At 35.6% G+C, this 22,484-nt stretch overlaps 1 protein-coding gene and 1 long non-coding RNA gene across 5 annotated transcripts in view; one reads left to right on the forward strand and one right to left on the reverse strand.

Moving 5' to 3' along the window:
- The window catches only part of NCOA7 (nuclear receptor coactivator 7), an 83,509-nt gene extending 61,274 nt beyond the window's left edge, over positions 1-22,235 (forward strand). For 3 of the 4 annotated variants that reach the window (XM_025169481.2, XM_088140406.1, XM_007432728.3), the window contains 5 exons: positions 8,455-8,583; positions 16,359-16,511; positions 17,095-17,190; positions 18,112-18,185; positions 19,891-22,235. In XM_025169481.2, the coding sequence (XP_025025249.1) occupies positions 8,455-8,583; positions 16,359-16,511; positions 17,095-17,190; positions 18,112-18,185; positions 19,891-20,026 (588 nt within the window). In that variant the 3' untranslated portion in view covers positions 20,027-22,235. Of the gene's footprint in view, positions 1-320; positions 5,335-8,454; positions 8,584-16,358; positions 16,512-17,094; positions 17,191-18,111; positions 18,186-19,890 lie in introns of those variants that run through there. The other variant, XM_007432730.4, reaches the window with a different exon arrangement.
- The window catches only part of LOC148217079 (uncharacterized), a 73,703-nt gene that overhangs the window by 50,184 nt on the left and 1,035 nt on the right, over positions 1-22,484 (reverse strand). The gene's annotated exons all lie outside the window — the stretch shown is intronic.

Raw genomic sequence — 22,484 nt, forward strand, 5'->3', positions numbered from 1 at the left:
CTTAACATGTTTTTGTAGTTCCAAGACTATTATACACTTTACTTTTTATTATATAAATCTGTAAGTCGGTATATTGAAAAACCAAACAACTTCCTGTATCCTAGTCATATAGCATAGGTATATCTAAGGCTGGAAACCTAGTCTCCTCTTTCATTTCCTTATTAAAAAGCTTTATATGAAAGGTTTGATGACCAAAGCATGATGTGTGGCAGAGGAAAATATCTATAAGCACATCTGGTGATAGCAATGTTGTATGAAAGATTATGACTTATGAATAGTAGACAGCATAAATTAACAAATGAAATGAAAGAAAAATAGGTATCTCTTGAACTGGTGAATGTAAGAGTAAGGGGAATGATATAATAGATCTTAATGAAAGTTTCCTGATTTGTAGAGTGGAGATGATCAGTACATGTATGGAAGTGAAGGTGCTGGTTTAATTATGAATAAAGGGGCTAGAATGCATGTCAGAAAGTATGTATTGATGTTACTTAGATTGCTGTATATGCTTATGAAAATAGCATAGTTGGTGATAGTTGCATGCTATGCTCCAATGAATGGTAATATTGAAAAAAAAAATAGGGATGAGTTTTGGAAAAAATGTGCAGTTTTCTTAATGAATATGATCTGAGAAAGAGAAAAAAAAATTTTTTAGATGACATGAACTGATGGGTGAGAATGAGATGAGAGAGTACGAAAAAGTTACTGGGCCATTCAGAATCTTAAGAATGAATACAAGTGGTGATTGTTTTCAGTTATCTATTTCAAAAAGAGATTGTTTTGACTGTGTGATATATCTATAAGCCTACCCATGTGACACTTGGCAAAGGAATGAATATAAATGTACAAGACCAGTTTTGGGAATGTCAAGAATGGATCTGGGGGAAAATGGACCTGGAAGAAAAAGATGTGGAAGAAATGACAGTTAAGTAGAACAATTGGAGGAAGAGAAGGTACAGGTCTCCTCTGAAAAAGTAATAGAAGATAAATTAACCTACCAATTAAATTAATGAAAAATGAACATAAGGATATTGTATATGGAAGCTGCTTGGAACAGTGTGAAGCAAATTATGTTACAGAATGCCACAGAAGTGCTGTGAAGTTACATTAATGGAAATACAAAAAAGGATGCTTGGTAGAATGATGAAGTGAAAGAGGCATTGTATGAGAAAAAATGCATGTAAGAGAGTACTGCAGAAAAGAAGACAAGAGGTAAGGTACTGTATATTGTGTACTGTGAGGAAAAGATATCTGCAAAAAGAGTTACCTAGCCAAAGAGAACAAGGAACAGTTAATTTTTATTTTTTTTTTAAAGGCAGAGAAAACGCTGACCAATTTTAATGGAAATAAAAACTTATTTTAAAAGTGGGTAAAAAGGACTAAACAAGGAACCTCCAATAGAATGAATGGAATTAAGAATAAAAGAGTTGAAATTATTTGGGATAAAATTATTTGGGATATTTGAGGAATAGCTGAAAAGAGTATTTTAGAAATTTGCATGGGAATAATGGTAGCACACTGAAGAGTGAAATTAGAATTTATGCTATAAATGTTGGTGTCCAAAAAAAAAAAATGATGAAAAAGAAGTCATAAATGTTGAGACAGTATTTAAACATGGTAGCACTGTAAGTGTAGTTGGTGCAACTGGTGAAATGTTAAAATATGGAATAGCTTGTGTTAGTTGTTTCATATATGAGTGGCGACTGAATCTATGTTTGATTATTGTAATAATGTTATTGTTCCCTTATACAAATGGAAAGATAACACAGGTGAATGCAAAATCAATAGGTGGATTAATTAGTTAAGCGCCCCTGGGAAAGTATTTGGCAGAATTCTGATTGAAAGGATACAAGATGAAAAAAAATTAGGAAGTACAGTAGACCTTTATGCTAGGCAGGAGGTATGCAGATAAGATTTTTGCTGTTCAGGAGGTAATTGATGAATGAATGTAAGAAAGTTTATTGCATATTTGTTGATTTAGAAAGCATATAATAAGGCTTGAGTTAGGGAATGTTTGCCCAGATTTGAAGTTAATGAACCTGGCTGAATGCTATAAGATGAATGCTATAAAACCAATATACAATGAAAATTAAGCACGCATGAAAATAAATGGAATGGTTGGCAAATGCTTTTGGTAACATTATAGGTGTGTTGGGTGGTGATGTGAATGTAACTGTTATATGCAGTTGATGCCTTGTTGTTAGCTGAGAATCTGAATGATTGTAGTGAATGTTAGATTGCATGATGCAGTAGGGAGAATGGATCTGAAAATTAATGTATCAAAGACCAAGGTAGTTGTTTTTGAGATAATGATGTGAATGATTGCCAATCAGATATAAATGGCAAAACCTAGAGCAAATAGATGAGTCTGTGTACCTTGGTAGAATGTTTGCTGAATATCGATAATATATGTTGCCAGGAATGAATGTTTACAAGAAAAATGACAATGTTTTTTAAAGTATGCTTCTGCTGACTTTGTTATATGGGAGTAAGTGTTGTTTATGCCAGGAGAAACATATAGATAAGGTGAGTGAATTGGGAACGAAGTATTCAAGGAGAATTTATGGTGAAACAAGAATTGATAGAATTAAGAGTTAACAGGTATTGGATTAATACAAACTGAATGATCAGTATGGAAGAATTACATTGAGGTGATTAGGTTATATAGAGTGAATATGTATTGAATTGCAAAACAAACGTATAAACTGAAAGTGAAAAAGTTGAAGAGGAAGACCATGAAAATCACCCCAGTGACTTGTTTATATCAATATATAAATGTAAGCAACTTCCTGTAATTTCAGAATGACTTTTTAAAGAACAGGCTAATACATTAATAAAGATGATTGACTTTTTTTTTTTCAAAAATTGAAGATATCAAGCTAATAAAAATACTAGATTTATAAACAGTCTGTTTTGTGTCTTCAGAATATTTTCTTGTGCGATTACATGTTATTTTTTCTGGCTTAAAGGGAAGCAGGCTTTAGATGACAGCATTTTTTTTCTTGAAAAGTTGCTAAGCCATCTACTCATTCTGTTGGGTAGAGTTAAGTTGTATCTTGGTAGCACAACTTTGATCAGTTATTCTGTTTGTATAAATCATTATCAAAGTCCAGGCAGACTCTATTTTTTCATGGTGTATAATACTCTTCTGACTTTGTGTTGTTTTAGCCTTATTAGAAGTTACTTCCTTTTTCTAAGAATAGATGGGGTTTGTTTTGCCTGGGGGTACTCTGGGTGTCATAGTAATTACAGGACATGGGCAAGTGTCAGTAAATATGAAAAGCAGAACCTTTTCAAGTGCCCTCCAGATGTGTTGGACTGCAACCCCCTACCAGCATTCCCAACCAGCAAATATATTTTAAGGTAGATGGTATAACTAGCAACAGTGTAAAAGCTGAGACTTATAACAAATTTCTCCTGCACCTTCCAGACACTTAAAAGAAAGCATAGAGAGCTTTTCTGTCAATATAATATTACAAACAAACAACGTATAATGCATTCTTCACCAAGATGGAGCCCAAGAACAATCAAAGTTAGCAAATACAAAATAAACAGTGAAAATTATACAAAGCAATAAAAGCAATATATGCCATGATATATTTACAGGTGCAACAAACATAACACCTACAGAGGTATAAAATCCTAAACCTTTAAACCTGATATCCCTGCTGTCTAACATTGCTAATAACAACTGTTGCCTTTTAATTTTACAATCTGCCATTCTCAACATCACAACCACTTCGGCAATCATTTATTGTTGCCAAGAAAAGTATGTGGATTTATCCATGAAGTTACCCAGAGTTGAGCTTGACTCAAGGGAAAATTGACTCAACCAAAAAAAAAAAAAAAAGTTACCCAAATGGGTTGTCCACATGTAAGAGCTCTAGTTTATCACCTGTGTCTTAGGTGTGATGGGAAGAAGACCCATCCTTCTCTCTGCCTTATAAAATCTGTAACTTCCTGATACATGTTTGAGCCAGACAGATGCTCATTGTTGGATTACTGATAGCAACTAAAGTTTGCTGGAACAAAGCCAGTTCTTGAAAAAACCCTGACGTAAGTATATGAGGGAAGTTGAGAACTTAGTACAATCTCTATATTGTTTCATATTATTGTTTTATTATTGGTTCATATAGAAGGAGTTGCTTAAAGGTAGCAGAGAAATGCCATCTGCCTTTACATTAGTTAATTTAAAGCCAGATATTTTACCCAGAATAAAATTTGTAGCACAATTTTCCACCTTTCCCACTTGGGCTCCACTCACAGTATATCTCTGAGTAGTTTAAACACAGCGTGATTTGTGAACCAGAAACTGGTTTGTTTCTCTCTAAACAAGCTGAGGTCTCAGCTGAAGAAACCATGGCTTCTAATCTGGTCTGTTAAATAACAAACTAGGGCACCCATAATATATCACAGATGGGGCTATTCAGGATTGATTAACTGTGGTTTGTAGAAAAGAGCCAAGTAAAACAATTGAGCAGCTTGTAACAGCATGCCGTTCATTTATAATTAAGTTTATTTACTTTGATGGGTTGTTACAACCTACAATTTGGTAGGCATTTTTATATTTGCATTTTTTTTTCTTTCACAAATGAGACCAGGAACATTTCTGTAATTGTCAGGAAAATAATTTCTCTTAAATAATGCTAAGTCTCCTTGAATGTAGCTAAATTTTGTTATATTCCCTGTAAAATTAGGCAGATTTTTATTATCCACTGACAAACCTGCCACCAATTGTAATATTTTATCTTGTTTTGTATTTACTTTATTTTTAATGTGTTTTTGTTTATTTGTAATTCTGGTCAGTGACCGTAAAATATTCATATTCAGTAATGCTAATTAATGCCTGTTCGATCAGTTGGGTTGGAAGAATAACACCAGTAATAAATCAGTGAGACAGAATTATATTACATATTCCCATTACAGCTTCCTGGAATAGGAATGAGTAAGCCTGGTCTTCACAAATCAGAGAATGAGAATTAATTTCGAAACAGTAACCAGGATATGATCTGTAAATTAACTGCTGCCGCTGCTTAAGTACATTTCTGTGGCAGTTCCTCTGATGTGTGTAATGTTGCCAAGCTACTCTTTGTCATATACTGGGGAAAACGAAAGTGAATTCTTTAAGGAAGTATAGACTTTATGCTTTCACTGCTTGTCCGGGCAGCAGCAGCAGCAGCAGCAGCAGCAGCTTCTTTTTGTGGGCAAACTGGCAGAAAAACGCGAAGCTGGGAAAGGAACAGGGTTTAAAAAATGAGAGTTAAGCGAATGGCCTTGAATTTTCAAATCCTGTACTGTGCTAGGCCTGAGGAGGAACAGGAACCTTTTGTGCAGGTATGGAAAGCTGTTGAAATCGCTTGTCTTTCCCCCCACTTCTTTTGTTCCTTATTGATGAACAAAACTGAACTGAACAGTTTGTATTATAAAAGGCACGTGGAAGTGTTGCAGGATCATATGCAGAAGGGAAACGCAACTTTAGGAGAAACTGAAGTTCACAAATCTGTTTAGCATGTAAATGAGAATGTAAGCTGAATTGTCAAAATAATTTTCATATCAGTTTTTTACAGAAAAGGCAGGTTATTTGGGATCATGCTACTGGTTTATATAATTCTTTCTTCTTTTGTATGGATTTCAAATCAATCCTCTTCGGATTAGTAGGACTTACAGTCAAGTCACCGAGTATACAACTGCAACCTCAGATCCTGATTATTTTCATTTTCTTTCATTTTCCTATTTTTTCTGTTAGGGAGTATTTTTTCATGTATATGCGTTTGATCATTATGAAGGTTTTATTTTTAGTTGAGGGCTAGAATTACCTTTACTCCAAAATCTATTCTGTATTTGAAATGCAATTGCTTAAAATTGGTTCTTATTTTCTTTCCAGATTGGAAAATATATTGGCTTCCTTTTTGTTCTTACATCCTGCTTTCCTGATTATTTTATATTATTGGCTGGTGTGGGTCTTCCGGGCTGTGTGGCCGTGTTCTTGAAGTTTTGTTTCCTAACGTTTCGCCAGCACCTGTGACCGGCATCTTCAGAGTGCAGGAGCACAGACAGGAGCAGTTCTCTCTGTGCCCAGGGTGATGTGACCCTTTTGTGGGTATTTATAGAGATCTGAGGGGGAAGGGGGATTGGGGGTGTGTGGGGGGGATTGAGTTACTGAGTGGCTGCTTGTTTTGGTGTCAGCATCTGTGTGTATCTTCCTGGGGATTAGGCAGGGTTTTTTCTTCTATTGAATTGTTAACGAGGGGCTGCTGGGGGTGATTAGTATGTTCATTGTGTGAACTGTTCACACGTCTTGGTGGTTGAGCTGAGTTCGTTGAGCTTTTGCAGGCTGTATTTTTCAGGATTGGTAGCCAGGTTTTGTTGATTTTTAGACTCTCCTCTTTTTTATTGAAACTGTGCTGTACCACCAACTGTACCAGCACAGTTTCAATAAAAAAGAGGAGAGTCTAAAAATCAACAAAACCTGGCTACCAATCCTGAAAAATACAGCCTGCAAAAGCTCAACGAACTCAGCTCAACCACCAGGACATGTGAACAGTTCACACAATGAACTTGCTAATCACCCCCAGCAGCCCCTCGTTAACAATTCAATAGAAGAAAAAACCCTGCCTAATCCCCAGGAAGATACACACAGATGCTGACACCAAAACAAGCAGCCACTCAGTAACTCAACCCCCCACACACACCCAATCCCTCCTTCCCCCTCAGATCTCTATAAATACCCACAAAAGGGTCACATCACCCTGGGCACAGAGAGAACTGCTCCTGTCTGTGCTCCTGCACTCTGAAGATGCCGGTCACAGGTGCTGGCGAAACGTTAGGAAACAAAACTTCAAGAACACGGCCACACAGCCCGGAAGACCCACACCAGCCATCATATGCCGGCCGTGAAAGCCTTCGACAATACATTTTATATTATTGTTTGAATCAGTACTTTTGATTAGTGACTGATTTTATTGTTCACGTAACTCATCTTGAACACTTTACAGAAATTGAAAGGTGGGATATAAATAAATAATTAAATACATTACAATTCTCCAATATTGAGAAACCTTAATGATAAATAAAACCAATTGATTAAAAATAATGCCAGTTTATGTTTCAAACATGAAGTGAAACTTAGACTGTAGGATCATAGTATAAAATAAATTAGCAGCTGACGTAATTATACATATGGCCATTTTGGAGAGTAGATACTAGTATTGTATGAAAAAAAATGGGAGAAAATAAATTTTGGTCATAATATTCTATCTCAAAAAAAATCTCATTATAGAACACTTCCATGGAATACATGCCAACAAATACCACAGCCTTACCTTTTATGGCAGCTTATTCTAGTAGTGAATTAGTCTCCTCCAGTAGTTCAAAGAAGCTTTATAGGTTTAAGTCAAAATGCCAATCAGATGCTCACTTGTCAATTGATTGACAAAATTTAGCGATGTTAGAGAGTGTCCTTATTTAGATCACAGCCTACCTTTTGTAATCTCATCATTGTATTCAATGGCAAGAATTGTCCTAGGCTAATAATGATTTGCTTAAATGTTTTTAATTCAGGAATGACACCTGAATGTTCTGTTCTGTAGCCACATTTGAAATTAAGTATTTTAAGTGGCATGTGCATAATATAACTTCAAAGTATTAACTTTAGGTATTTCTCTAACCTTTGGTTTGTATAAACAGGTACACATTGGGATTCTAAAAGCCAAGATGCACCCTTAAATATTATTCATGTATATTTATAGTCATAGTATACAGATATAAAAAAAGGAATCTTATAGTTTTGTAGAAGACTTATTTTTGTATATATGTATATCGTACATTTAAAGATACTTGATTTTTTTGTTAATAGTATAAAAATTTCTCTTTGCTAGAGTTAAAACCTTTCTATTTAAGTTGTAAGTTCTGATAATTGTCATTTTTCCCATTTACACTATTGTGTCACTGTTTACATGATTGGCTACTTCAAATATCAGTGATAAAGCTGCTGTTGCTTAAAAGAAAGGGAAAAAAAGTCTAAGAAGTCTTAGAACAACTTAATTTAAATGATTTTATAGAAGATTTCTTATGTTTGATTTTATCGTTATGAGCAGATTTAAAGATATTGATGCTATACTTGAAAATCCAGTTGTTTCCTTCCCTTAGCTCAAAGCTTTTGATACTTGCAGGCTTCCTGACCCCCTTTACATCTTTACACTGCAATGCGGTTGGCAACCCATTGCACAACTTGTTACAACTTCATTAAATTCTATCACACTTTATTTGCACAAGTTCATCGTGAGTTCTGTCAGCACCTCTAGAGCAAAACAATCCCTTGTGTTTCTGTGAGTGGCACATTTGAGGTTATTTGTTATGCATCCTTAACCTGTATAGGATATGTTTTCTCCTTAAAAAGATTATCAACTTTTCATCTACCATAAGAAGGATTTAAAAACATTTTTATCTGTCTAGATTATAACTGTGGAAGAGGCAAAACGCCGACAGGGCATCTGCACCTACTGTGAAGATGGTGATGATGATGATACTTTGCCTACCTTAAAAAACCAAAGTGCGCTTTTAGAAAACATGCATGTGGAACAGGTAAATGCGGATATGATTTCTTCTTAACTTACTGCTCATACTTGAGGACTTGCGACCATCTTTCTCATAGTACTTTCAGATTCAAGATGGGTAGCTATGTTAGTTTGTTGCTACAAGAGTCTTCTGGTATTTTAAAAGCAACTCATTTATTATTTTATTTATTTATTTTTATCTATCTATTACTAAATTTATATGCTGCCCATCTCCTCCAGAGAGGTATCCAATGAAGTGGAGTCTAGCCCACAAATAAATAATACACGTGTTAGCCTTAAAATGTCACCAGGTTTTTTGTTTAAGTAGAGCTTGCACACTGTAGTTTTTGCTGGCCCAACACTGTCCCTGCAACTCTGCTTTGAATCCAGAGTGCACAATCAGGCCACCTGATCAAAAGTCCTTTTATTCACAGGAAAGACAGCCAAACCATCTAAGACACAGAAAACAACAAGAACCATCCCTGAAAGGGATACCATCAATATATAACAAATTACATTTATTAAAGGAAGCTATCTAATAGACATCTGCTAACTAACCACTCCCCTTAGAGGTAAAAAAACCCATATGCCACATCTTCCCCTCAGCGCCTCACTGTACAGGAGCTAGAGGAATTGTCTGATCTTGAAATGGGCTTTCTATATGTTGTGTGTCTTGGCCCAAATTTTCAAGGCCTTCTGTACTAATTTTAGGAGACGTAACTATCTCTGTAATTTTAGTCACTGCTGTAGCCCTATCTCACCTAAGATTCCTCCAGTTTTTCCTGCCCTGTTGAGACTCCACCGCATAAGACTGAGGCTCCTCTCTCTTTTGAATAACAGAGACTGGAATTCTGTTGCAAGAATAATGGGATAGCCAGTTTTTCTAAATTTCACGATTACCTTTTGTTTGAAAATGCAGAATCAAACCCTTGGAGCCACACTTTAAATGAAAAGAATTGGACTTTCTATCTCCAGTAAGGAAACTGTACAGGTAGTCCTCGCTTACCAACTGCCTCATTCAGTGACCATTCGAAGTTACGGTGATGCTGTCCCTCAATCTTTTGAGCACCATTATAGTCACTATGTGTTGTCCTGTGCCTTACCTGTTGTTGTTCTCCCCCCCCCCTTGCAGAGTGGAGAGATTGGAGAGAAAGGGATTACAAGAGAGTAAGCAGCCACACAATGGGGAATACACAACAAAGTCAATGTGCTGGTAGCCACTAGTGAACTACACAAACATCCCAGTGTATTCCCCATTGAGTGCCTGTTTACTTTCTTGTAATCCCTTCCTCTCCAATGAATGTAAATAGAAACATTAATTCTTTTCTTGTTAATTATCCCAGCCCCAGGGTGAGCATTCCAAAGGGAAGGGGAGTGGTTAGGAGGCAAACAAAAGCCAAAGGTATGAAACTGATTAGTTTTGTAGTTTTGAATTGGAAAGTTGTGGTCATGTGATTCCCCACTTAATGACTGCTTCACTTAGTGACAGAGTTGCTGGTCCCAATTGTGGTTGCTAAACGAGGACTACCTATATATAATAGAGTAATGCTAGCTATTAACTGTGGGGAGTCAGCTTATGGATCTCTGTCCATTCTATGCTGCTTTGGACATCCAAGGATGAAAAATGCTTTCCTCATTAGCTTTTTCATCCTCATCACTTTTGTCTCTAACGCTGTAAATTTGTGATCAGTAATAAATCTAGCTTTTTATACTGCAACATCAGATAGATGCTCTGTTGTAGAAAAGTGAATCTTGGGGTGAGACAGTTCACGTTTCATTATGAACAATATAATTTCTTTGCCCAAAAGTAATTTGTCTCTGAATTTAAGGTGAGAGTAGACGGGTATGTGGCTAGCCACAGATAAGGATGGCGTGCTGAGTTCTCTGCTCTTCCCCCAATCTGGCTATTTTCTTTAATATAGCCAGTTTACCTCATTAACTATCTTACAAAATAGTAAAATAATTTAAAGGATGTTAAGGAAGGAGATTCTGTGCAAAGGAAAGGGGATCAAAGCTTAATTGGAAGATCCGAAGGAGGTTGAGGAAGTACCCCTTCCCAGCAATGAAGAAGCAATGAAAAAAAAAAGCTCTGTCCACAGACACAGACAGACATCTGATATGGAGGTAATTGGACAATTAATAAAACAAAAAAACTGAAGACAGAATGGGATAAACATGCTGTGGGAGTAATTAAAGACTTGGCAGGTATGTCTGAGCAAATGAATAAACAATTTAAGGAAATGTCACGGCAAATAACAGATTTAGCTCAAGTTGCCAGCAGAGCTTATGATGTGGCTACAAACAATACTTTAGACACAGGCAAGGCTCAAAAGATCATTGCTGAAATAAAGATTGATTTGGTAGATTTACAGGATTGTAGCAGGAGAAATAACTTAAGGATCAAAGGAGTGTCAGAGAAGACTGGAACAGCCAATCTGACTACTTATCTCTAAAATTAATAACCTGAACTCTGATTTTAACTTAACAGATATTGAACATTCTCACCAGGTTTATTCTCCTAGGAACACACAGAAATCTAGAGACATTTTGGTCAGATTTGTAAATTCAAATATAAAAGACAAAATTATAAGAAAGTCACATGAACTGGAGGAGATTAAATGGGACAGTGAGAGAATATTCTTCTTCTAAGATATCAGCATAGCTACATTGCAGCGAAGAAAGGAATTCAAACCACTGACAGAAAAACTTCTGCAGAACGAGATTCAACACAAGTGGGGATTCCCTTACAAGTTGATTTTTTTTATGTCACAAGGATGAAAAGTTATTTTTATGCTGCATTGAGCTGCAGAGTAAAAGAAATTATATTGACTATATTACTGTTTTTGAATTTTTAAGTTTAGAGGAAGGGGGAAAAGGGAGTTAAATAAGAGTAAAGAATTAAATGAAATAATAATGTATGTAAAACTATGGCTAAGAAACTATTGTAATTAAATTTGGAAATTTATTGGCTGGTGTGGGGGAGAAGGAATCTCAGTAGGTCACCACCACCCCCAGACTGTGAAGAGGATCCTTAAAGGATCCTCTGTGATTTTTTCACAATTGGTCTAAGTGGGATTGGAGAGTAGGGAGGTTGGATATGGAGCCATGGTACAGTGTGGGGGATGGAGCGGGGGGAGGGAGAATGAGAGGAGGGTATGAATGCAGGGAAAATAATTCTAATGTTGTACATGCTCTTTATAATATCAGGAAACTTTTGGATAGGTTTTGTGAGCAATAACCTTTCAATAATTTTCTGGGTGTGAGATAACTGCATAGAGAAATTAGAGACATTCTTAAAAAATGTAGGTAATGGGAGAACAATGTGAAATTATTTCTTTAAATATTAGAGATCTGGGAGATCCTATTAAGAGAAAAAGGATTGTTAATTATGTCAAATCATTTAAACCTCATGTACAACAAATAGGTTGAATGATAGGTATATTGATGGACAATTTTTTGCCCAAGGATCTAATAAATCAAGGGGAGTAGCTATTCTTTTCAAAGCTGGCATAAATTTCAAGGTTCAAAAGATTTTGAAAGATAGGGAAGGTAGATATATATTTATAGAAGGGGAATTTGATAATAAAACATTAACTTTAGCATCTATTTATGTTCCTAAACATAGATACATGAACAATTATGAACCCTGCAACAAAAGCACATACATTTTATTCAGGTAGACATAAATAGTGTTCTAGGATAGACTATATATGGGTATCTAAAACTTTTTCAAATTTTTTGCAACAAGTTAAAATTGTCCCAATACTTAGATCATGCTCCAGTGATTATTACTCTCAAATTAGAAGAAATCATTCCATTTGCTTATAATTGGCATTTTAATCCTATAATACTATACAGTGTAGCAGCAAAACAAAGGCTAACTCAAACTTTGAGAAACTTTTTTCAAGAAAATCATACAAATGAAACATCAATAAGAACAAGATGGGATGCTATGAAGGCACTATTAAGAAGAGAGTGTATAAACCAGATAAGCATGATTAAAAAACTATCAGCACAAAAGCCAAGTAAGCTTTATTTAGAAATTAACAATTTATTAGCAAACTATAACAGAACTGGATTAGATAGTATTTATAAACAGATAGTAAATAAAAGGAGAGAATTGGATGATTTGGAGACACCTCTCAGCTTATTTTTGCTAAGCAAAGACACTCTGAATATGATAACAACAATTCTAGAATATTGGCAAACAAATTGAAAAAAGCTAAGGAGAAAAAAATGTATTAATGCAATTAAAAATAGCAATGGTCAAATTGTGACCAAAACTAAAGGTGTAAGTGAACAATTCAAATTTCATTTCAACAATTATATTCCTCAAATAATCCATCACCAATAAAAAATAATATTTAAATAGATTAACATTCCCATAATTGGCTCCAGAAGATATACAATTTATGGAATCTCCCTTTTCTATTTCAGAAATTACTGAAGTCTTTAACTCTATTGTTCAGAAATAACTGAAGTCTATTCAAAATGGAAAATCTCCTGACCCTGATGGATTATCAGGGGAATTTTATAAAGAATTTAAAGAGATCTTAATACCTGAATTTCTATTTTTATGTAATACTTTACACCAGGGGGAATCTTTACCAGAATCTTGGAAACAATCTAAGATAATTTTTAACCTTAAATTGGTTAAAAATTCCCAGGATTTGGCATTTTATAGGCCCATCTCCCTTCTCAATATGGATTATAAACTGTATACTAAACTGTTAGATAACTGATTAAAAGTGATTATAGGTAAAATTATTCATATGGGCCAAACTGGCTTTATTCCAAATTGAAATATATCTACTGCTATCAGGAAACTATTAAATATTATACAAATTAGTAACATTAATAAATCTTCATTAGCCATATGTTCTTTAGATATATTTAAAGCCTTTGATTCTCTGGAAATACAATTTTTAAAACAGATATTAATTAGATTAAAATTTTGATCTAGTTGATCAAAAGTTGATAACCAAAAGGCAGGCTTTTGTAAGACAATTGAACATATTTATGAACCAACTAAAGCCCAGATAAGACTTAACATTTATGATTCAGATCACTTCACGATTTTAAGAGGTACCAAGCAGGGTTGTCCTTTATCACTTTTACTATTCAACCTAGCTATAGAAGCACTGGCAATAGCACTTAGATCCAATAATCAGATTAACTGAATAAAAATGGGAGATAAGATGTGTCTTTTAAATTTATTTGCAGATGATATGATCTTGATTCTCTCAAATGCTTCTTACTCAGGTAGCTATATTAAGGAGGAGCTAGAGGAATTTGTAGAGGTGTCAGGACTATCAGTTAATTTTCATAAATCACATTTGATGTTTTTTGATATACTCCCAAAAACTCAAAAGGAAATTTATACAGCTCTAGGGATTCCAGTAGTATATACTGTAAATCTTTAAAATATTTGAGTATCACTATTATTAAAAATATTAATAAAATTTTTACAAATAATTATGTACCAACATGAAAGAGATGAAAGAAATGAAAAACTGGACTTCAAAACATTTCAGTATTCAATATAACTCTTGCACGGCTTAACTTTTCATTTCAGTGCCCCCCAGTGGTAATTCCAGAACAGGGTTTAAGACATTGGCAAAAAAGAAAGAAAGAAAGAAAAACGCTTCTGCTTTCATGCACAAAAACTGAGAGTAAATAAAAGGACTTTATATAGACCTATATAACAGGGAGGCTGGGGTATGCCCTATATGTTAATATATTATCAAGCAGCACAGTTAGGACACATGATTCCATTTATTATGGAAAACTCTTCTAAATAATGGATTCAAATTGAGACTGTGTTAGAGCCTGCTAAGTTTATAAATCAATGTTTTTTTTCACCCAAAATATTTTTCTAGAATAAAACAGATTGAAAATGTTTTTACTAGAACAATGCTTCAAATTTGGAAGAGTAAATACACAGTTTTGATAAAGTATATTTCCCCTTTAACTCCTCTAATAACATGTATCGATCAGGATAATTATTATGGTTTGGCTAAAATGAAATCTTTGAAAGAATATCATCTCTATAGACTAAAAGATTTTTAAAGTAATAGGGAACCTTTCAATAAAGATCAGATTGAGCAACGAATAAGCTCAGTGGCTCTTTTGGTTATCAACTCAGATCTCTTTTGGGTAATAGAAATATTAGAGCTTCAGCAACATGGCCCTATACCAACTTCAAAAATTTAATACTTCATTATTTAGAACAACCAAAAGGAACAATTTAAAAAAATTATAGGTTATTATTGCAATCAGAAGTAGGAGATCCACCATATGGTTTAAAGGAAGCTTGGGATACTGATATTGGTAATCCCATACAGGAGATAAATTGGCAGAAGTTATGGAAACCGGGTGGATTCATTTCAGCTTCAGTGCAAGAACTGCAGTGGAAGATTATACATTGTTGGCACTTGAACTCCTATTAGATTGGCACATATGTATCAAAATTATTCTTTCAAAATGTTGGAGAGGTTGTAAAAAAAAGGGGTCATTCATTTGTGGTCATGGGATAAATTTATAGCCTTTTGGTGTAAAATCTTTGGGGAGATAAATACTATCACTAATCAAATAACTGAATGCTCCCCAGAGCTAGGCTTACTACATTTATTCACAGGACCAAACCATAAGCTTAAAAATAACTTATTTATTTAATTTTAGCAACCAAAATAAGAATTGTGCAACATTGGAAAACTAGATAATACAACAATTGAGTTGTGGATTAACAAGGCCTCTTCAATTGCTAAAATAGAAAAAGTCACAAAGTTAAATTAGTGAGACATCAGATGCAGAAACCACAATTCTATCAAATCTGAATGGATTTTATGGTTTATCTTAACAATAGGCTATAATCTGGTATACGTAAATGGTCATATGTACAGTACCTGTCTCTCTCTCCTCATTGCAGTAGATTTTTCTTTATATTTTCTTTTTTTTTTCTTCTCTATATGTATCTTGAATTTATGTAATGTATTTTGATATTGTTTGTTAAAATTTATGTAATGTAGTTACTTGATATTGTTTGTTAAAATCTAATAAAAATATGTTTAAAAAAAGATGAGAGTAGACAAAGAGTAGGCAGAAATATATTAATTTAGACAAAAATCCTATGCAATGCCCAGTTTCCAAATGCTGTCAACCTAGATGTGCCAACTTTAACTAAAATCGGTGTTGGAGATTTTCTGCTTCCCATTATATGTGTTAAATGTTTTCACTTGTACCTGCATATATTTCTGTGTGCATATACATTTGCCAATGGCACCCTTAAAATTGAGCAGAAAAACACAAGGTAATTGTCTCTAAAGAAAGTCTAAAATCAATTTGCTCCCATACGTATGTACCAACTGATCTCGTCTACAGAAACATTTTTCTTTTCCCAGCACAAATAGCAAAAAATAAGAAAACATGAGTGAGATGGGATGAGTGGCTCCCCGGGAAGAGAAGGGAAAGGCAAGAAAGAGAAATGGCAGGGAACAAAACCACACAGGAATGAAACCAGAGAAAGGGCTAGCACGACAGGGAAGAAAGAAAACAGAAGTATTTGAAATGGGTTAAATTCGCTAGGCAAGCAGCACTGTTAATCTTCAGAGGCATCCATGCTTTTCAGCAGTGACATCTACAGTCGTTAGCATTTTCTGCCCATTCTTTTTTCAGTTACTTCATATCAGTGAATATAAGACAGACCTCTTCAATTGTTGAGTAAATACAGCAAATTTACTCATAACACCTGAGAAAAGGAACATATTGCCTTTTAAAAAAACGTTATTTTCTTTTCTCTTCTAGCTTGCTCGGTCCCTGCCAGCACGAGTGCAGGGATATCCATGGAAGCTTGTCTACAGTACACAAGAACATGGAACCAGCTTGAAAACTCTGTATCGTAAATCAAGTTCTCTTGATAGTCCAGTTTTATTAGTCATCAAAGACATGGACAATCAGGTTAGCTCCCTTTCCCTTTCCCCAGAATTTTCTTTTGTATCTGTGCATCTTTTTCCCTCTAGTTTTACATGTGTCATATTTTGAATCAAAAAAAAATAGGCTAATAGAAGGTTGGATTAGAAGATTTGTACATAAGAAAGTATCTAATCCAATCTTCTATTAGCCTAATTTTTTTTTTAATTCAAAATATGACATGTAAAACTAGTGAGTAGTTTCTCACTGTAAAAATTACTTAGATTGGTTTAGGCTTCTTTTACTATAGCCTTCTTCAACCTGGTACCGTACTCCTATGCTCATTGGGAATGATGGAGCTTAAAAAGTTTCCAAGTCCTCATGCACAAGGTAGCATGAAAAGCTCTTTAATGTACTTGGCCTGTTTTATGTATGAATATGGAGAAATGAAGCTGAGGAATTACATGATCTTGCTTCCCGATAATTCAGTATTCATATCTCCATCTCTACTTATAAACTGTAGTCATGTTACATACAGAATAATTTTCATTTGTACACTTAGTACATTGGCCATAAATATGTTTTTATCTCAACATTAAAATTATATCTGTTTTACATATTATTTTGACAGATATTTGGGGCATATGCAACTCATGCTTTCAGACTTAGTGACCACTATTATGGTACTGGAGAAACGTTTCTGTACACATTCAATCCTATTTTCAAGGTATGTTTCTGGATATAATTTAAAACTTTTATATGGAGAACAATGTCATTCATATATTGTGCTAAGCCTTTGATTTTTATTTTTATTTTTTTATTTTTGGTTTAGCATGCTCTTTGAATGCAATGATACTAGTTTGTGAGCTATGAGTGATGGGATAATTCAGTAGTCAAACTTTTGAATTGGAGTCACATATGATAGTGCATGATGAGAGGCATTCAAAAAATAGCTATCACATTTTGCCTGTTCACAAAATGACTGCCATGAATTATTTATCAAAACATGAAGTAGCTTTTGAGATGAACCTTTGTGGGCTCAAATATATTTCTTTCTAAATAAATATTTTCTGCTTTGCAGCATGTCTACAGGTGGGCACATGCTACAGAGCAGAGGCAGGGGGGTAATATGGGCATGTTTTAAGGAGTGCGGGCGGGCAGGGGAGTGCTATGGAGTATGCGATCCTTGGGATCTCATACTCCATTGCAGGCTCCTCTGGAGATAAAGTGGTGGGAGCGACTTGCAATCTTCCTTACCTGCTTCCCTATTGACTTTGCTTGTGGGAAGCCAGCAGGGAAGGTTGCAAATGGCGATCATGTGACTGCAGGATGCTGCAACTGTTGTAAGTGCAAGCCAGTTGCCAAGCACTCGAATTGTGATCATGTGACTGCAGAGGTGCTGCGATGGCTGGAACTTTGAAGACCAGTTATAAGTACCACTTGTTCAGTGCTGTCGTAACTTTGGTCACTGAACTAGTGATCGTAATATGTGTAGGAATTTGTATGTGTAAGGAATATGTGTAGCTTTCTATTTTACCAGTATATATCTTTTGTTCCTCCTAACAAGTTGCTAATAAGACAATGTGCATATAGCTTTGCTAGCATGATAGTATCTTTCTTATTAATATTAATGCCTTATTTCTCATAGGTTTTTATGTGGAGTGGAGAAAACACCTATTTTATCAATGGAGATGTTACTTCTTTAGAACTTGGTGGTGGAGAGTAAGTTATTTACATTTCTGAAAGTACTGATGAGAACTGTGTGCTTCCAGCCTACCATGCTTCAAAAAAGGTTTTTCTTTTAACTCTCTAGAACCACCACAATGAGTAAAGCTTTGATTGGGTGCAGACAGGTAGTCCTTGGTTAACAGTGGTAATTGGGGCAGGAATTTCCATTGCTAAGTGATGTCGTAAAGCATGATGTCACGTTTAGCGATGGCAATCCCAGCAGTCACCATTGTTAACTGAATTCCATCAGTCATTAGACAAGGACTCACCCTGTTCCAAGCCATTCCTGGCTTGGTCCCTCCCAGCCCTGAGCCTTGGTAAGGTAAGGGACTACCTCCTCTGGAACTCCCCCCCACCTGGCTATCTCTCCCCTATCTCTGCCCTTTTGGCCGCTGTGCATAGGGATACTCCTCAGCGGTGGTGCTGGGACTGAACTAGAGGTATGGGGCCTTCAGCAATCTCAGGTGGCCATCCCCCCCCTGGGCTTCTACTTCAGCCCCAGCGTCGCCACCACTGCCACTGAGGAGTGTTGCCTCAAGCCCTATGTTGTGGCCAGCCACCCCAGCACCATAGCACAAAGCCCCAGCCACTCCCACCACCCTGCATCTGCAGGCCCTGCCACGCCCAGCTGACCTTCACTTTCTTCTTCCCGCTGCTGCTGAGGTACACCCGACCTGGCCCTGTGCGAGGCAGCTGCTGGCCATACCAGGCCTTCTTCCTGAGGCTGCATGCGCTGTTCTCATGAAGCTTCGGAAAGCTGAGGCCTTCTGAAGCATCATGAGAGGGAAGGAAGACAACGAAGGTCAACCTAGGGCAGTAAGACCTGTGGAGTGCAGGGCAGCAGGGGTGGCTGGGGCTTTGCGCTGTGGTGGCTGGCTGCAGTGTGGGGCTTGAAGTGACATTCCTTGGCAGCAGCACTGGGGCTAAAGTAGAGGCCTGGGGATGGTGGCGCTAGCTAAGACTACTGATGGCCCCGGAGCCTCTACTTCAGCCCCAGAACCACCACCACTTCCGAGGAATGCCGCTGTGCAAGGCAGGCAAAAGAGCAGAGATGGGGGAGATAGGTGGGGGGGGAGTTGAAGCACCCCTGCAGTCATAACTGCGGGTAGGCTGCCGAGTGCCCGAATTTTGATCCCATGACTACAGGGGTGCTGCAACAGCTGTAACTTTGGGGAACGGACAAGTACGATTCGTTCAGCTCTGCCATAACTTTGAATGGCCACTGAATGTATGGTTGTTAAGTAAGGACTACCTGTAGTTCCTGGTTTTCATGGACATGTAAATGCACTATGGATAAAGAAACTGTTCTTTTGATTAAAAGTCCAGACCATTAAATAAAAGAATCAAATGTGCTTGCCTCATTCTGTTGACATTAGAAACCTGTGCAGCATTGGTATGGTTCCGTATATTTAAATATAGAACAATATTTTAAAATTTACATAGTCTTCCTTTTTTAAAACAATGATTGCTATCAGGGAATACTTGTTTCTGGTTATAAATTAACAGCAGAATTCATCCAATTGTATTAAGTTGTATTTATTTCACTTGAAGAAGTTAAGTGTTTATTTGGTCTTCCTACTGAAATAAATGGAATACTAAAATGCAAAAAAACCCCAACAAACATTTTGTTTCATTTTCAAAAAATTTTGCTTACAACTGAACAAACACATCTTTCTAGATAATTTTCTTTTCTTTGCAGTGGCAAGTTTGGTTTATGGTTGGATGCTGATTTATATCATGGTCGGAGCAACTCTTGCAACACATTCAACAATGATATCCTTTCCAAAAAAGAAGACTTTGTTGTACAGGATGTGGAAGTATGGACTTTTGAATGATGTTCTTGTTGCCTTAAACAAATGGACTTTGGTTTCCTGAGCACTCAGTGGATATTGAAAATGGGAATGTAATTGCTTTGCAGTAGAATAGCCCTGGAAGACAAGCTGTTCCATGGTTACACAAGATTTTAAGGCAAAAATGGGAAAGACTGGTTTATATTAAAAGAAAAGAAAAAGGCAACTTAGTCAATATCTTATTTTTGTCCTGCCACCATTTCTGCAATATGAATGCAAGATGTTTATGGAAGACAATTGTGATGTATGTGTGTGTGTGTGCGTGTATATAAGCTTGTTTAAAGCAGTATCATTTTTTTGTAATTGTGAAAGAATACTGTGGAAAAACATAGAGCTGTATAGTAATAGTACATTCTCTGCGTATTTTTATTCAGTGAAAGTGAAAGCCAAAAAGAGGGAATAGTTGCATTACCAAATCCTACAGCCTAAAGTGGTAGTTTACTTGACAAAGTAGTAATTATGTATACAGCACTTAGAGATTTTTTTAAGTATATTTATTATTTGTAAAGTGTATTACTAAGTCTGTTTTCCTTTTAATATTTCAAATGTCAGAATTTCCTAGAAAGATTTATCATTTGAAGTAATATCTTAAACAGTGGTGAAAAATAATTTGATTTCTTAAGAGTTTTTATATTTTGTTTTTTAATTTTGTAAAAACATCTTAGTCATTTGTTCCAATTAGTTTTGGGATCTTGTTTTTTGACAGAACACATTATTCTGAATTATTTCAGCCAGGTGCATAGCTAGTGCCCTTTATTATTTGTTCAGTTGGATGATATATTCAGAGGGGGATCCTGTTTTTAATTGGTTATCAAGGTAGAAATGCCTTTGGAAAGATAAGCCATGTAGTTTGAAGCAGAAAATGGACTTTTAAGAAATTCCCTATAAATTACTTTAAACCTTTGCTAGAAAAAAAGATAAGCATCATGTCAAATACCTGTAGCCCTTTTTTTTTTTTTTAATAAAAAGTTGGATTACCTGAATAAGATTTTCAACCAAGTGTTGATTTTTGCTTTTTTAGCAAAATAATTATATTTCTTTCTGGTTAAAAAAAAACACAACTGTTTGAACAACATTTACATGTAGCCAAAGATTTAGTGAGAGATGTAGTTGAGGATATTTGTCCATTTGGTAAGAATAGGACTACAAGTTAATTTAAGCCAAAAAGTGTTTCTGTTTTGTGCTTCTGTGATAAACTCTATTCCTAAAGTTTCTATCAAAATATTTGGGCCCTTGACATTTCTTTAAAAAAAATCAAATTAAGTTGACATAGAGTAGAGAATTTTTAAGGTGTACTTCTGTGCAAATGTTGATCCTACTCTTCATCTGCCATGCTAAGCATCTGTGCAAAATCCACCTAGTCTGTAAGCTAGTTATATAAGCTTGGTGCTTTTCAGCAATGTGTCCCATTCATGATGACACTGTTTTCAGCTAACATGAGAATAATCATGAGTAAACATAAATATGTTAGAATCAGTCTAATGTTGATGAAATTGTGTTTTCATTCTTTCACTTCATATGGACTGGTTAGACTGCAAAAATTAATTGTACTTTCCAATTATCTTTTATGTGCAGAAATAAAAGGGAATTTAGCAATTGAATCTTAAGTTTATCATGTAAGTAACTACATGATACAGTGAAGTGTTTAGAAAACTTTGTGTATACAATCACATAGGGTGAACACACATCTGTTTTGGAGTATGTAGTTGCAATGGGAAATATGCTGGTAACTGAAGCTTGCTGCAGCATGTACATAAAGCAAAGTAAAATATATATATCACATGTACTGTACAAACTTAATTCCAGCACAGAAGTAATAATCTTGCTAAGACCTGGGACATTAGCTTTTTGCATTTTTTTCCAAGAGGTATTCTGACTATCCGTGCTACTCTGATAGATCACGACTGTAACAATGAGCTGCAATTACCTGACACATTGAAACACTTTGGGGTCTCTGAAATATGGTTCTGCTAAAAGATGGGACATTTGCAAATTTCAAGCAAAAGATTTTTGATATCTGAAATATCTTGGTCCTCTTATCTGCAATTTATTCATTATAGCTGTCAGAAACATGTGTTATATATTCCAAACAGTGTTGTCCTATCAAAATTCTATGATCCTTCAAAAACTGTGGATATTGAATATATGTAATGCAGTGCTACCGCAACATTTTCAAATAAAGGAATTAAGCATTCCTGTGTATTACCTTGAACTTTTTTTCTCCTTTCCTACATATTTAAAAATTTCCACGAAGTCCTGCATTCTGTCTTATTTTTTCTAAGACATGGATTGAGGGTGTGCTTTGTGGATGTAAGCTGCAAGGAATGTGTGAGTTGAGGGTGGAATAAGTTCTTTCCATGACTTATTGACTGTTCATCAGTGGTGCAGTGATGTTGAGCTTAGGCTTCTGGGGATCCAGGGGATCCTTTGTGCTGTGGCATTT

This window comes from Python bivittatus, unplaced genomic scaffold (genome assembly GCF_059951505.1).
Source record: "Python bivittatus isolate LINGU-HERP-01145 unplaced genomic scaffold, Pbiv_v1 ctg000020_np1212, whole genome shotgun sequence".
Lineage (NCBI taxonomy): Eukaryota > Metazoa > Chordata > Lepidosauria > Squamata > Pythonidae > Python > Python bivittatus.